At 42.6% G+C, this 16,673-nt stretch overlaps 1 protein-coding gene across 3 annotated transcripts in view; it reads left to right on the forward strand.

Annotated features, from left to right (window-relative positions):
• HNRNPDL (heterogeneous nuclear ribonucleoprotein D like) overlaps positions 1-16,673 on the forward strand; it is a 208,316-nt gene that overhangs the window by 18,967 nt on the left and 172,676 nt on the right. For 2 of the 3 annotated variants that reach the window (XM_044061180.1, XR_006363460.1), the window contains exon 4: positions 15,755-15,886. The exons of the other annotated variant lie outside the window; for it this stretch is intronic. In XM_044061180.1, the coding sequence (XP_043917115.1) occupies positions 15,755-15,886 (132 nt within the window). The remainder of the gene's footprint in view (positions 1-15,754; positions 15,887-16,673) is intronic. 3 annotated transcript variants of the gene reach the window in all.

Raw genomic sequence — 16,673 nt, forward strand, 5'->3', positions numbered from 1 at the left:
AGCATGCACAGGTCATCACTCTAGTTTTGAAATGTCTTTTTGTAGACTTATGGTCCATCATAAATTTAATATAGATCAAAGTGGTATAGCTGGTAGACGCCCAAAAAGAGCAAAATAATTTAGTATGAAATAAACCTAGAGTTTTGTACCCCCTTCATACCTCCATGGAGTAAAATGCACCTAACTCTAACAGCATTTACTGTCCAAGCCAACCATGTAATGAACAGCAATTTCTCTCGCCACTTGTTAGAAAATTGATTTAGTCTTCTAATAAAATAAACTCCTCCTAAAGCTAAATTGTACCAGTCAAGGAATCTTAAATTTTGGAGAAAGAAAATCGACTTTTTTAAAAGATAAAAATGGGTTTATGCTCGTGTTATGCCAGTGAACTATTTTTGCATTCTATAAAAAAAATAATTCTAGAATGTGACCAAAATATCTTTTGGATGAATTGGGTGATAAAATCAAAAAACGTTAAAAGCACTCCAGAGTGCAAGATTTTTGTTTCTATATGCAGCAAGTCAAGTTTACATCTTTATGCATCAAAAAAAGAAATGTGGCACAGTTATCTCTGCTTTATGTAAATCACCTAGTTTACTTTGTTAAAGGTGCAACTTATAACAGCTTAGGGAAAGGCAAGCGTGTCTTGTCAACCATTCAAAATACTTTTACATTATCAACAGATGTTTCCTCTTCCTGCAGTGCAATTCCGTTTAAGTAGAGATAAAGCCTACTTTCCCTTTTAACTTTACTCCAAAATTAAACAGCCAGTTTGAACTTAAGAAGCACTTAACTATGTCTCTAGGTTGAGAGAGAAAAGACAGTGTATTTTCAGCGGGGAACCTTGTCCACTCAAGCCACCAGAGAAAACGTCAAGACTTAAAGCCCAAGCGAAAAAAGGAAACTGCTAAGCTTTAAGAAACACTGACCACCAAAAAAAAAAAAAACAAAACCCCAACCATAGATGCTGCATCACAGCCCTTTCATAGCAACCACTCAAATGCTATCAAAAGCTGCCAGGCAGACTACATTTGCACTCTGTATAAAAAGGAAAAAGGCAGGACAGTCAGCCAGCAAAGTGTACTGAATGGAGATCGTTCTTTCAGCTGGGAGGTACTACTATCCAGGTATCCAGGTAGGATTCTGAATTAAGATGATTTGGTGAGATGTGACATCTATCTTAGCAGATCAGTTACTTTTAATAGGTGAAATTTTAGTTGTTTTAAACAAGTTTGTATTCTGAATTGTTTTCAGTGGTTGTGGTATGTGGTTTCATGGTTTAGGTATACTATTTGAATTAAGAAATTTAAGGGCTGAGCATTTTTCTGACTTGTAGAGAATTCTGCATTGTAGTTGGCTGAGAGAGCTAGGTGGTGGTGTGGCTCTAACCATTTTTAATTCTGTGAGGGCTGGTTAGTGGTGAGCTTGTATGCTGCAAATGTGGCAAAACATTGCAAAGGTTTGGACAGTTATAAGACTTGAAGGGTGGCAATTGGGGTAGCAAAGAGATATTGGAGTAAGACACTTCACCTCGCTGTTTCATTTGGGTAAGATTTTGCTGTCTTTTAATTTCTGTTTTTGGGGTTTCTGGAATGTGGTATATTTCTGTCAAGGTATAATTAAAGTTCGTGAAATTGGTATTTCAGCCTTTAACCAAAAGTGCTCTTTGCAGCTCCTGCAGTGTGCACAGAATTGACTCCCAATATGGAGTTACATGTATCTGTAGTGTATTTAAATATGAATTATTTTTTTGAGACCAGTTGCACCTATTTAACCTGCCTGGCTATCCTCCTTCCACACTGCTCTCATTTCAGTCTGCAAAAACTGGTATTTTATGACTGTCAAGTTACTGTAATCATTGGCTATAGGGATTTGCAATGATTGATGCTTTAGTCTTTTCATGGACTATTGTACCTGGTTTTCTCGCATTTATTTTCTGAATTGTTGGTAATGGGTTAGCCTGTGTGGTTAACTTCATGCTCTCCGATGCTTTGTGGCTCCCGTTTCCAGTGTTTTTCAGCTAGTTCAGTATAGCAGTTTGCACAATCCCATTGCATCACTGTTGTCACGTTATGAGTGTCAATATACAGACGCTCTGCTATTAGTGGATCACATACGGCAGCAAGATGTGAGACTGTTTCCAGTTCTGTTAACACGGTGCCTGCATTTATATAAGTTCAGTGGGCTTTGTAAATCAAACTATATGTAGGTTCATCATGTTACACTGTTGCAGTAATTGCACTTGGGGTTATCCTGCTGTCAGGCGGTCTTGCAGTCAGCCAGAGTTCCAAAGTCTTGGTCCGGCGTCGGTTGCTGTCACCTCCTCCCTGACGTCAGTGCGACAGGGGTATATAAGATGCAGCCAACGCCATTTTCTCCAGTCTTTCTTGCCGTGTGGTGCCCGAAGCAGAAGCAGTTGCAAGTGCCGGTCGGCCGACTCCTGAGATTTTTATTCCGAATCCAGAACCTAAGTCTTCTAAAAAAAGCTAAGTACCCCGTTGGGGAAACTTTTTTCTTGCCTCAGACTGATGTCAGTAAAAGTTAACTATTTCTTGTGGGAAGCAAATCTCTCAAGGATTTCCAGTCCTATTGTATTCCATGCTTAGTCCCTGACCACGACGTCACTGGTTGTCCATTTTGTGCTATGTTTAACAAGCGCATTATTAAACGTCTGTTTGATTTTGCCCGACATTATTTTGGCAGAAAATTCAATTATACTATGCCGTCACAATTTCCAACGACTGCATTGCATAAAAAGCACAAGGATAGGCATCCGAGGCTCAAAACTGACTACTAGGCCTCTTCTAGGCCGGCTGCCGGTTCTCTGGTTTTCAGCGAGGCACCTACGCAGCCCCTGACTACCACCTCCTACTCCCATGTGGAGCTGGCTGGGCCTTCAGACGCACTAGGTTTTCAGCTTTCCGATCCTAACTCTACAGAGGGACCCGAAGTAGCTGAGCAATCCACGGCTACAGAGGGACCCGAAGTAGCTGAGCAATCCACGGCTACAGAGGGACCCGAAGTAGCTGAGCAATCCACGGCTACAGAGGGACCCGAAGTAGCTGAGCAATCCACGGCTACAGAGGGACCCGAAGTAGCTGAGCAATCCACGGCTACAGAGGGACCCGAAGTAGCTGAGCAATCCACGGCTACAGAGGGTGTTTTCAGACCTACCCAGTTAACCATTAAACCCTCTGCTAAGTAAGCCCCCCTTAAAAGCAAATAAACACATCTCCAGGGCAGGCTTCTATGCCTAAGAAACAAATGGCAGAGGACCCAATCACCCTGATCAGGGGGTCCCATCCCCCTCCTGATAAAAGGCCGACAGGATGCAGACTATGAATCTTCTGACCAGGTGTGTCTTTCCTCAGACCTAGGATATTCTTTACCCCCTTATGAGGATTCTGATGCTGAGGAATCAATTCCATCAGCCTCTCTGCCTGAGGATTACTCCTTTGGGGAGACCTTTCATACCATGAGGGAACATTTCCATTGAGAAGGCCAGGAATACGCTCAGATTTCCTTTTATTGCCTCAACACAGACCCCTTGCTATCCCGCCAGTTTTAGATATTGTGGATGATGTGTACTCTGAATCCAGTTTGAACCCTGACTTCTTAGCCCTAGCCCCAGTTAAACCTGATAGATATTAGAGTCCCAGAGACTCTCAAATTTCTGTACAAAAGCCCTGTTGCTGACCCTGAAACTATTTCTCAGGGACCCAAAGGGATTAAGGCCCCATCAGCAAAAAAAAAACAGTTCCCTCTGACAGATTCCAGAGCATTAGACAGATGGGGAAAGAAGGTATACAAGTCTGCAACTTTAGCAATGACAGCCTTGAATTGCCAGTTGCACATGCTAAAATATCAGCAATTTTTGATGTCTCCGTTGAAACAAAAGATGCTTCCAGATTCAGATCCTTCTAACCTTAAAGAAATGCAGGAATTATTGCATGCAGCTGAACAAGTGGGAAAACTAACTTTGCAGTGTGGGTTTGATTCCTTAGAGGCCTCCTGTAGAACAGCAGTTACAGGCTCTGTCATTAGAAGGCACGCTTGGTTAAAAGAACATACGTTACCAGATCATGTTATGGTCAAATTATTGGGTGCACCTTTGCAGCGGGATGTGCTGTTTGGAGTTGAGGCAGAGGAGGTATTAAAGAAGATGGAGGATAAGGCAAAATCTATGCAAATGGTGAAATATTTTTTACAGGTTCAGCCTCCTCGTTTTAGCAGAAATTGGCCAACAAAGAATTGGTCCTTTCCAGTCGCAGACCTCAAAGGGGTAGATGCAGACGTCCAAAAGGTAGAGGTCCGACACTAGGCCCTTACAGGCCTCGACAGTGGAGTACACCAGGCCAGAAAGAAGGGGAAGACCGGCCTCAACCTTATAAAAAAAACAGCCTCAATGACTTTCCACTGCAGCTGCCAAACAGCTCTCTTGGCAGCCCCCTTAGGAGGAAAACTGGCACTTTTCTATCACAACTGGCATTGCATCACCAACGACAAATGGGTTCTCATCATTGTATCTCAAGGTTACAGGTTCTACTTTCACACACTGCCAAGGCTAAAAGGGATGCCAGATCTGCCACCATATCAATGGGCAGAGGCTCAAAAGCAAATTACAGCACTCATGGATATGAGAGCTATTCAAAAGGTACCACCACAGGAACAAGGACAAGGATTTTACTCAAAGACTCTTTCTGGTTCCCAGAAAGGACAGAGCCTGGAGACCCATTCTGGACCTTTCTTCACTAAACACTTGGATGTTCCGAAATTCAAGATGTTGACACTACAGCAGCTTCGAAAGCTTGGTGACTTTGGACCTCAGAGGCATACCTGCATGTCCCTATCAGACAAAACTGCAGAAGATGCCTCCGATTTCTAGCTGGTTCAATGCACTATCAATTCTCTGCACTGCCCTTAGGCTTATCTACTGCACCCAGGGTCTTCCTTTTTGCCTGCAAGATGCAGTTACTGGTGCCAGGCACTTTGTGAATTCAAATTTATCCATACCTGGAAGACTGCCTGATTTCAAGCAGAGAGCAAGGACATTCTACTAAAGCATCTGGCGTACGCAAGTTGCCTGGGGTACACAGTAAACGAAAATAAGTCAAAACTAGTGCCCTCACAGCAGACAATATTCCTGGGTGCCTGCTTGAACACAACGGCCCAGATGGCTTATCTCACTCCAGACAAGCAAGGACAACTGACTCAATATTTTCATTTAATGGCAACAAAGACCCAACTCCCTGCAAGAAAAATTCTGCGGGCCTTGGGCTACATGGCATCTTGCATACTACTAATTCTATATGCCAGACTGCATGTGAGGAAACTACAATGGTACCTAAAGAGCGTATGGTCTCAACACTGTCCAAGTTTGGAAACGGTTATACCACTAATTCCTTGCCTACAACAGGAGTTTCGATGAGCACAAGCTTGTCACCTCAACAAGCGACGGCCTTTCACTCAACCCACAGCCAGGCAGACAACTGACAACAGATGTCTCTGATTACGCCTGGGGAGCACACATGGCAGGAAAATGTATCCAGGGCGAGTGGCCCACAGAGCAAAGAAATCTCCACATCAATCAAAAAGTGATACTAGCTGTACAAAATGCTATTATAGCTTTCAAGGACCTGCTGCATCCAGGACAATTACTACTAAAGATGGACAACACCACAGTTATGTGGTACATAAACAATCAAGGGGGCACACACTCCTACCCCCTCTGCAGACAAGCCATGACTGTTTGGAACACAGCTGTAAACTATCAAGTTCATCTGCAAGCACAATTCTTGCCAGGAGAGAGAAACGCACACTAGCAGACTATCTAAGCAGAAACATTATGGACCCGCATGAATGGGAACCTAACCCACATATTCAGAATAACACAAAAATGGTGGAGCCTGGACATCTGTTTGCCTCACCAAAGAATTGCCAGTTACAGAAATTCTGCACACGGAGCTACCCCCCATAAGCATGGAAAGTGGATGCCCTCTCATTCAGCTGGAAAAAAGTATACGCTTTCCCCTCCTTTACCTCTCCTCCTTCCAAAGGTACTCATAAAAGCCAGGCAGTAAGAGCCAAAAATGATCTTGATTGCACCAGACTGGCCACGCCAGCAGTGGTACCCAGTCTTAAAGAACTTAGCACAAGAACCACCCTGGATTTTGCCTCATCCCACAGTTGCTGACACAGCACAAATCATACTTCACAGCCAGCTAAAGACTTTTCTAGTTGCATGGAATATTCCTTAGTCCAGCAAGCAATACCTCACTCCAAAGCTGTTATGGATGTCATTCTGGAGGCCATTAGGCCTAGCACCAGGAAAGCATACTTGGATAAATGGAAGAGATTCTCTTCCTGGAACCAAGTGCACAGCCTTGACCCTCTTGTCCCAAACATTTCTCAGATAATTCAATACTTAACTGAGATGCTGGACAAGGGCGCCTCTTTTTCATCCAAGATCCACACCTCTGCTATCTCTGCTCATTACAACACGGATCCACTATTTTTTTTTTCTAATCCTTTGCTCAAACAGTACCTGAGGGGCTAAAAACAGAAGACCGCCCCGTAGAGCACCTACACCAACTTGGGACCTCAACTTTGTTTTGAAAAACTTTAACTTTACCTCCTTTTGAGCCAGCTAACACAGCAGAATTAAAATAAATCTCTTGGAAAACTGCTGTGCTACTGGCAGTAACATCAGCACGAAGAGTGTCAGAATTACAGGCACTAATGGCAGTGAAACCTTTCCTCATCTTCCACCAGGACAGGGTGTCTTTAAGAACCAAACTATTCATTTTCCAACCTTTTATCCGAAACCACAGAACAAAGGGGAGAGACTACTACATTCTTTGGACATTCACAGGCAGTCACGCTTCTACTTGGACAAAACCAAAGCTTTCAGAAAATCTGAGTAACTATTGGTAGCATACGCTGCAGGAGCACAGGGAAAAGCCATTTCAAAGCAGACAGTTTCAAAATGGATAGGACACTGTACGTTTCTGCTATACCCACCATGGGAAACCTGTACCTAGCAGCATTAGATCTCACTCCACCAGGGCAACAGCCACTTCAACTGCCTACCTCAGAGGAGTACCTACCAAGGATATTTTGGAAGAGGCAACATGGAGTTCTGTGCATAACTTCACCAAACCTTACCATTTGCCTTTATACTCCAAATCCAGAGCTGGCTTCGCCACTGCTGTTCTGCAGGTCCTTGTAGCCACCCCTAATGCCTTATAGATCCTACCTCAGCTTTGGGATTCCACCCAAGTGTAATGACTGCAGCACTGTAACACGAACATAGTACAGTTTTGTACCTACCATAAATGTAGATGTTCAAGTTAAACACTGCTGCAGTCCAGGTTACCCTCCCTCCTTCCCCTTTATTACCTATGGGGAGTATTTGCTGGTAACTAAAAATGGTTGTTTGCTTTTCTTTTGTATATTTTACTAGCAATTTGAATCGCCTACCTATTTGGGTCACCTGACATCTGGGGCAAGAAAAAGGCATCTGCTACATCTTGTATACCCCTGTCGCACTGACGTCAGGGAGGAGGCAACAGCAACCGATGCCGGACCAAGACTTGGAACTTTGGCCGACTGCGGGGACCGCCTGACGGCAGGATAACCCCCAAGTGTAATGACTGCAGCAGTGTTTACACTCTAACATCTGCATTTATGGTAGGTACAAAACTGTACTTTCGCTGTCCTGGGCTGCCAATATTAACCTTTCATCATTTGGTTTTAAGTACACCTCTTGACTATTTGTGTGCTAGATACTGATTGACCTGTGGTTTTTCGGCGGTTGTACTTACGATATTTATGCCTTTTTCACATTTTTTTTTTCCTTAGTCTGATCCCTTTTCTCTTCTTTTGGTTTTATGGCATGTTTTATTTGCCCGATTTTTTGTCTACTTCGGCTAGAGTTCCATTCCTGCTTGATGCTGGTGTGATTCTGCTAAACTAAACAAGGAAATCATCTTAAACTACTGTTTTTAAAACTTTCATTGTGATCTCATGATACTTGGGCAGATCTATACATGTAATCTATTTCACGGAGGCCCATACATCCTTCATAACGAGTATTGTGTAATCTCGGTGTACAGAGATTTTTGTGTATATCGCTTGTTTAAGTGAAGCATTTTTCTTTTCCTGTCCAGTACATTTTGGGACTAGTCACCTCAAAAGTTAGAATGGGTAGAACAGGACTCCCTCCATTAATCAGGACACCCACTCTGCCTATTTTGGATCTAGTTGAGTCCATCAAGATTCATCAAAACACCATAGTTTTAGGCGACTTTACCGATCTACTGACTGGGTAAATTACTAGTGTTCAAAATCACTTTCCCAAAGATTCTACTCTCTTCGTTAACTCCAGTCCCCTGGACCCGCTGGTTGACACCACCACAATGGGTGCCAACATCCTGGATCTGATGCTTACCCAATACAGGGGACCAGCACCCCTACTGTGAGGTCCTCACTGGTGAAATCTGACCACAAATCAGTTTCATTCGAAGTAACTAGGACCAAAACAAGCTCCCGAAGGAAGAACTAACCTGCCTGGTGGGCAATTTCCGTTAACAGGCTTTGCAGTAAAGAGGTAGAAATTTCTGTCAGTAAGGAGTGAGCCCTAAACTGGAAATGCTCCCTCAGCTTAAGCAAATAAAACTTCTGAAGTCCCTCCAAAGCAAACTATAAATCCATATTGGCTTCCTCAGTTAAGGACAACTGTAAGGTCATCAGTAACCTAAAAGGAAAGGCCCTGATTTGTGCTGAACTGGTAGTTAATGATACCGCATATACTGAGCCTGTGAACATAGCCAACCTATTAGCAGGCGGGTTCTGTGAAAACTTCACTTCTCTGTCCCCACCACACGTACCCCATGACATCCCTACCACCTTTCCCCAGCCTTGTATTTCTAAAGTGCAGGTCGTAAACACCCTCTCAAAGGCAAAAAACATCTGTGGGACCTGATAACATCCCAGGCTGCATCATACATGGGCTCCAACAAAAATTGGCAACACTATAGGGTACTCTTCAGTCATAGTTGAGCATCGGATTTGTCCCAGCTGAACCAAAAACTGCTACCATTATCCCCTTGCACAAAGGTGGTGCTATTTCCAGTTGCAGCTCTCTGCACCAATTGCAATTTCTCATGAGCGCACTAAGACCACAGTCATTCTTGGGCTGGTTTCATCCTCTTTCTCTAGATCCCCCAGTAAGACTCCCCACTGGCACAGCTGTAGAGTTGAGATCTCAGCTGAGTGACCAGGCCAAGACCTCCAGCACCCTCTGTCCAGCCAGTGCTTCATGTCCCTGCCCAAGTAGCTGACTCGCACACCTGGGTAAGGCTGTTACAGGTTTACTAGCTATGCCTCCTTCTGCCCAGACTTTTTAAGGTAGTTAAATACAGATGGTAGTTTCACCAAGAGCAAAGCTATTAGGAGTGGCATGTTTTGGTGACACTGTGTGGGCAAGTACCTCAAAACTTGAATATCTCTACACTGATCAGCCACAATGAAAGGTTTAAATATATTTAATAAAGAACAATTACATAAATATGTAATCACTATATTCCTGACTATATCTAAGAGAAATTACACTGTTCCCTAGAAATTTGCTTCATATAGAGCAAGGCAGATGTGGTGAATGGTGCCCCCTTTTGTCTTATCCAGCTCTGTCTCACTAAGACTCTTCTCACCATATCTAAAATTACTGCTTGCAGAATGACATCTCTTGTTATCTGACTTCTAGTTCCCAGGTGAAACCCCTAGTGCTGAAGCTGGCAGTATTTACTATCTTCCTGCAAAAATACTCGTTCAAAGGCTTTTGCTCAGATCTTTGGCAGATGCAAGTCCTAAAATTGCATTCCTCTACATTTCAAGGCTAGCAATTTGTTCACCCTAAAGACCATACAGAAAGCTTCCTAATACAGACTTTCAGTTCTCGGTGCAGCAAGAGATAGAGATACATCTTTTATGGCCTAGCCTTTAGTGATTTTATTTCAGATTTTTTTTCTGAAGTTTGCTGGACTGAGGTCAAATCCTCAGGTTTTCTGTTAACATGTACATTTTAAATGGTTAACAATAGTGCGTGTACATTTCTGCGCTCTTCCAGTAGGGCACACTGTAGTTCCATTTTAAACTCATTTTACAAATCTCTTTCAACACAAACATCTGTACAGAGCAGTTTGATGTACAGTACCAATGTAAATTAGTTTGGTATTCACAAATGATAATAGTTTACAAAATTCAGCTAACTCTGCTGACCGTACTGCCTTTTGTAAGCCCCCCCCCCCTTTCAAAAACTCAAGCTAATTTTTCAATTGACCCTTGAGAAATGTTGCTCATCTGGGAATACATTACCCCATGCCCTGTTTTAAGATCCTGGCAGCCTTTACATTGCTGTCCCCAGTACAGTGCTGTACTGTCATCATATGCCTGCAACCCTAGGTTCTACCATAGTAACTTGGGATTTTGCCGTCTGGTTCTCTAGCTGTCGATCACGCTCACTCTTCCTGCTTTCTACTGCAAATGTTTAGCACTAGAGCCTCTATCAATGGTAAGGTTTCTTCATGTTAACATGGTACAGTTTGTGCCCCTGCCTGTCTGTTCTACCATGCAGTTAATAGCACTGCTGTCCCATACCATTTTGAAGGGTCCCTCCCAAGCTGCCTGCAGCTTTTTGTCTGACAGGAATGAGAACCATAACCTGCTGCCCTACAGCATACTCTCTGGCTCGAGCATTCCTGTCCTATCTGACCTTTTGCTGCTGTTGGGCTACTTCTGGCCAAACCCATGAGTTCCCTGAGCCTTGTCCTGAGATTTAGGACATGTGCCACAGACTCCTTGTGGGATTCACTTGCCTTCCCACTTATTGCGAATCAAATCTAGAGGTACCCTCATCTTATGCCCGTAAGGTGAAAAACCTGGGGATTCATGTTGCACCTCTGTAAGCTAACAGATGGGGCAAATACTTGTCCCACTCCCTCTTAAACTGGTCTGCAAATGTCCATAGCTTGCTCTGTACACGCCAGACCATTAGTCTGGGGGTAGTGTTTAGGTGCTTCACCCCACAGCTCTCCCACAGACAAGCCAGCAGTTCTGACATGAAATTGGCACCTCTGTCAGTATTTCTTTTGGGAAACCTACCTTGCTGAAAATATCTAACAAAAGTATTTGCTACCTTTTCTGTTTGAGGACAGGGCCACTGCTTCAGGGTATCTGGTAGCAATCTACCACTGCTAGGATTTTCCACTTCCATGTGGAACTTGGGGTACTCATACCCCACAATATCCATAGCTACCCTCTGAAACAACTCCTTCAGTCACAGGCAAAGGTGCCAAGAGTTTTGACCTACTGTCCTGCCTTCCCTACCTTTTTGACATTGCTTGCAGGTCCTGCAGTACTCTGTTAGATCCATGGAAATCTCAGGTCAGTAAAATTTCTGCATAATCTCTTGGTATGCTTTGTCCATATGATCTGCAAAGGGAACGTCTCCCAACTGCTGTTTTCCCTCATCTTTTAGTCTCCCTCAGGGGTTCACTCTCTATGCAGTAACCCTTTGTACCAGTGTACAGATCCCCCCCCCCCCTTTCCTTGAGAAAGCAACCTCCCTCAAGCCTTGTGTAGGGTTTGAGAGCTGAGCCTGTTTCATTTCTATGTAACCTTTCCCATCTCCCTTCCACAGGAAGTCTGGTATCGTGCAACAGTGGTGCCTTGCTGTCAGCCTGGGTACTAATACATTTGTAACACAAGCATCCGCCATTCCAGGAGTGGGCTTTTCTGAATTTAGTATTAACACTGTCAGCACAGGCAGGGTCTGTCTCCATACAGGAGGCAGTCAAGGTGGTTAATTTATTCTGTCCAAGCAAGGCAGTGTTTACCTAGTCAATGTTATGTTCTATCATCTGTTGGGATGTGAATCTGGATGTCTTTATAATAAGCATTTTTATTTTTGTTGTAATAAGTGATATGAGCTTTAGGAAACGCCAGTACTGGTATCTTTAAATTAAAAAGGAAGGGAATAAATACACTTAACATAAACACAACTAGTATGTGGGATGGATTTAGAGAAGGGAATAAATACACTTAACATAAACACAATACCTAGTATGTGGGATGGATTTATAGAGAAAATTAAAAACTAAGTTATTGGCATCTGAATCTAACAGTGAAGGGGTGGCTGCATTACTGAGTGAGACTGGACTGTATTAAAGATGTGTATTAGGTGGATTGGACACTAATCCGGCCTAGAGTGCGAGTGAGTGGTACTGATAACTACCGTGGCAGGGCTAGCCACCCAGCAGTGTAAACCTTGACTGGAGAGGATTGTTACTGTCGGAGTGACACTCTGACCCCATGTACAAAATGGGGGGGGGGGTTGTGGCTGGATGATTGCATTAAAGAAAATTACTGTAGATAACTTGGATAAGTTCTCTAGTTGCAAGGGACAAATTACAGGAAGCAAATTTAGACAACAGTACAATGAGACCAATGATCCTAGATCATACGTTTCAAATATCCCTGATTTTGCAGAATATTCATGGTGGTTTTAGTCTTACTTTTGACGTGTTCCTACAAACTCCATTGTTGTCATTGGTGTTTTACAGTTAAGTCAGTGTGATAGTTTATCAATATGCATTTTTTTAAACAATAACAAGTGTAAAGTCTAAGTGCATCAGTGCTGTATAAAAGTTGGTTTGTTATGGTCTAAGAAGTTTACTATCTCAGGAATCCATAAAAACTGAAGTTGGGAGGTTTGCCAAATGTGTTAACCAATTCGTTGTTAGTAAGTATGAAAATGAGAACAAGGAAGGTGCAGCAAAAATACATGTCCTGTAGGTGGATAGTGCAAGGCAACACTACATGAACTTGTCTCCTGTTGTGAGCTGTCAATCACAGCAGGTAACATTAAATTACCTTTGCCACTTTGACAGATAAGGGGAGGTGTTTAGGGGGGGGGGTGAGTTTAAGGATTACAACTCTGGCATAACAAAAAAAAATTGAAAACTTGCCATTTTGGAAAGGGGTAACAATTACTGAGAATATTCTGTATCGCTTTGTCTTTTAAGTAGTTGAAAAGCAAGAAATGGTAATTAAACCCCACGAAAAGAAAGTGGGGTATATTGGTAAACGTGAAGCCAATGCATTGCTAGGAGCTTGGGGGCTATGATGCAATATTTTTAAAAGCCAAGCACTGCATTGTGGCCTACCAGGTGATAGACTGAGAGATCCAGATGCCGGATCCCATGCATGCAGACTCTGGAATTAGATTTGGACTCTACTTTGTTTTATACTTTTTAAAAGTGATGGTAAAATGTTTTTCATCATGTTTTGATGTTTCGTACATATTTTTTCAGTCTGGGTGTAGTTTTCTTTTAAGATCCTTACTGTTTGTTTGCACAGTCATTTTTAACCGGATGTTGGTTGCTCTTGTGAAGCACATTGGAACTCCTCCTGTATTTGCAGGATGGATTTTTTCCCATTAGTGGCAGCCTTGCTGAGCTCTTGATTGTCCATTGTTCTTTCTGCTCTGTGAGTGGACATTGCAATACCTCAATAGTTTTCTTGCAAAAAAAAGCACTTTAAGGTTAATCTCTGGGCGTAAGTGCAGTAGTGTGTGCTGTCAAGCTCTTGCATCTAGGCATGCAACGTCTGGGAGACCAATAATTACATATCTGACCATCTTTTGAGAATTTTTTTAAATTTGATCAAAAACTGGGTTTGCCTCACTTGGCAGTCTGTTCTGTCAAAGAACCTAGATAAAGTCCAATTCTTGATTTGTGTTTAATTTTTGCTGATTTGTCCTTGGGTAGTGGAAAGGCATCCTTTCATTTTTCCAGTGTAGTAACCAGTCTAAGTCATAACCTCACTTTTCCAACATACATGGAGTTTGCTTTCATCAGACTGGAGGGATTTTGTAGTTTTCAAAACGTGCTGTGATCTTTTGGCTTTTCCCGGTTAGGGGTCGCCACAGCGGAACTCTGGTCTACTAATGATTGGCAGTAGATTTTTACGGTGCTGAGGTGCCAGCTCGACGTCCAACCTTCAACGAAGGCACACCCATTCACACGTCTTTTGAACACCACTCGACCGCGTGGAGGACATGCAGACTCCACACAGAAGGCGCTCCAGCCGAGAATCTAACAGGGGAACCTTTTGCTGTGAGGTGACAAACTGCGCCACCGTGGCTTCAAAAAACATGCTGTGATACTATTTGAAAAAGTTCTTCAAACTAGCTTGAGAAGAAGTCATTTGGAGAACTATTCCTTTAGACATCTAAGATCATTGGAAACTGGTTGTAGTCTAAACTGCAGCAGATACGTGCATGGGCACAGATGGAAAATTGACATACTCTTGCAAATGAAAACAATGCTGTGGTAAGTCTCCCACAGAAGCAGTATTGCATTAAAAATTCAAAACAAAGTGCGAATTGTTAGTCGCCTCCCTAATTTTACTTGGTGTCCCTCATGCCGATGCCTGTGTTACGCCTGCCCTCCCTTTCCACTCTGAGAATTTTCCAAATCTCATCTGCCCTGCCTTTTGCATCTACCAGGCTCTGTCAACAACTGACTGAAGTAGGGTGTGAGGTCCTCGGTTGCCTTCCTCATGTGGGCAACCTCAGCTATCACTTTTAAACCTCCTTTGATTGGTATGCAGTCATCACCTCACAAAACCCTAAACCACACTGCCATAATCTGAGTGCCTAGCCCCTCCCTGATGCAACATTTAACCCCCCCCCCCCCAGCTGTTTGTTTTGGGTGCACTAGTAGATCCTAGTACTGTACTTTTTCTTCCCTAAATTCTTGTCCTTGTACAGTTTGTCTGACCTCTTAAGTTGACTAAGCACGCAACAGTACTAAACTGTTTCCCTGATTGGTTGATTTTTACTTGCTCATATTGATTCAGCTGAATGTCAAATTGTGTTTTTTGAGAAGTCCCTTCTACCTGCTGTGTCAGTTTCAGCATGTTGCTTCCTTTTTTGTCTTGATATTTGCGTTCAGTAATGCATTTTTTTCCCTCCATTCTTGGCTCATCTTGTCCGTAGTTCCTTTTTCACTTTCAGGTGCATGCCTTCACAGATTAAAGATAACACTTGCACTTTCATTATTCATTGTACTTCCCCCTTGGTGCAGGAACAAAACAGCTTCTGCAGTATGTGTGTGTGTGTGTGTGTGTGTGTGTGTGTGTGTGTGTGTACGTCTACATCTTACTTTTGGGAGGGTGTCCTTAACGGTTGTAATACAAACTAGTCTTTTTATTTGGGTGGGATGACTGGTCATTGAGAAACATGCAGTATTAATGGTTAGGTGGGGTAAAGAAGTGCAAGTAATAGTTCGCAAATAGATTATTTTGGTTTTGCTGAATTCCAGTCTTTAAAGAAAAGGCAGCATTCTTTAAGCAAATATGGAATGCTTATTACTTTTGTTTTGTAAGCTTGCATTTGGCAGCTACTAAGTGTAATCAAGGTGTTTGATAAAGTGCTTGACATTTTTAGATAAGGCAACGTTTGTGGAAGACGCCCTTTTATATCTCAGAAATTTTCTGTGCAGATGCTAAGGGGGCAGTTATAGCATGCCATGCAGTGAGAGGGGGGTTGTATTTTGAACAGCTTGTGTAGTAATTTCATTTGTGTCAAGTAAAGCTTTTAAGTTCTTTATCTCCGAGTGAGTGTTTGCATGTGTGTTTTTATAGGTGTGTAACAATCCGTTTGGTTATTACTTTTTTTTCTCTCCTGTTTTAGATTGAGAATATAGAACTCCCAATGGATACCAAAACAAATGAAAGGAGAGGATTCTGTTTCATTACCTATACTGATGAGGCACCAGTGCAGAAGTTATTAGAAAATCGGTATCACCAAATCGGCTCAGGAAAGGTTGGTTTTCCCCTCCTTTGCAATTTTTGCTACTAGTATGGCCTTTGTCTGTTGCAGATTTGTGGCCTTTTTAGTAGACCCCATTCATTTTTTTTATAGGTGGCCTGCACCCAGACTCGAAACACGTTTCATCATTGTTTAGTGTTTCCTACACTTAACACCACTCTGGGAGTATTTACAGGTTTTAAATTTTTGTATGTAATTTGAGTCTGACCATATGGGGTCTGGCATCTTGAATTCTGGTTCAGTCTAGGTATCCCACAATGCAGTGCTTGTTTGTTTAAAAAAGTTACATCACTCGGTCCTCTTTCTTCCTAAAGCTCCTATCACTGCATTGATTTTTATGCCTACACTGTCTTTCAGTCAGTTTTACGATTCCATGTTATTCAGTGACTACTTTTAAACGGTGCAAATGCCATAGAACAGACTTTAAAGTACTTTTTACTGCTGCTACTTTTAGAATGGCTAAATTGCAGTCTTTTGTGAAGCCTGAAATGTACTACTTTGACTCCTCTCCCATCCCCCTTCGCACCTAACTTCCCTAGTTGTCAAAGTGCTAAGTGTAATTTGAGCGGGTCTATATTAGACCAAGTTTAAAATTGCAAATGTTCTAAAGAGTGAAAATGCCAGACCTTGAAATCATTATTGGGGGCTGCACCCCCCGCTAAATATATATTCCAACTCTGAGATGGCACTACAGTGAAGGAACGGTCAAATATTCTGATCTTCACTGTACTGTGATCTCAAAAAAAGCACTTGGAGGTCCAGCATTTTCACTCTTTAGAGC

This window comes from Protopterus annectens, chromosome 2.part0 (genome assembly GCF_019279795.1).
Source record: "Protopterus annectens isolate FY-2018-M chromosome 2.part0, PAN1.0, whole genome shotgun sequence".
NCBI lineage: Eukaryota > Metazoa > Chordata > Ceratodontiformes > Protopteridae > Protopterus > Protopterus annectens.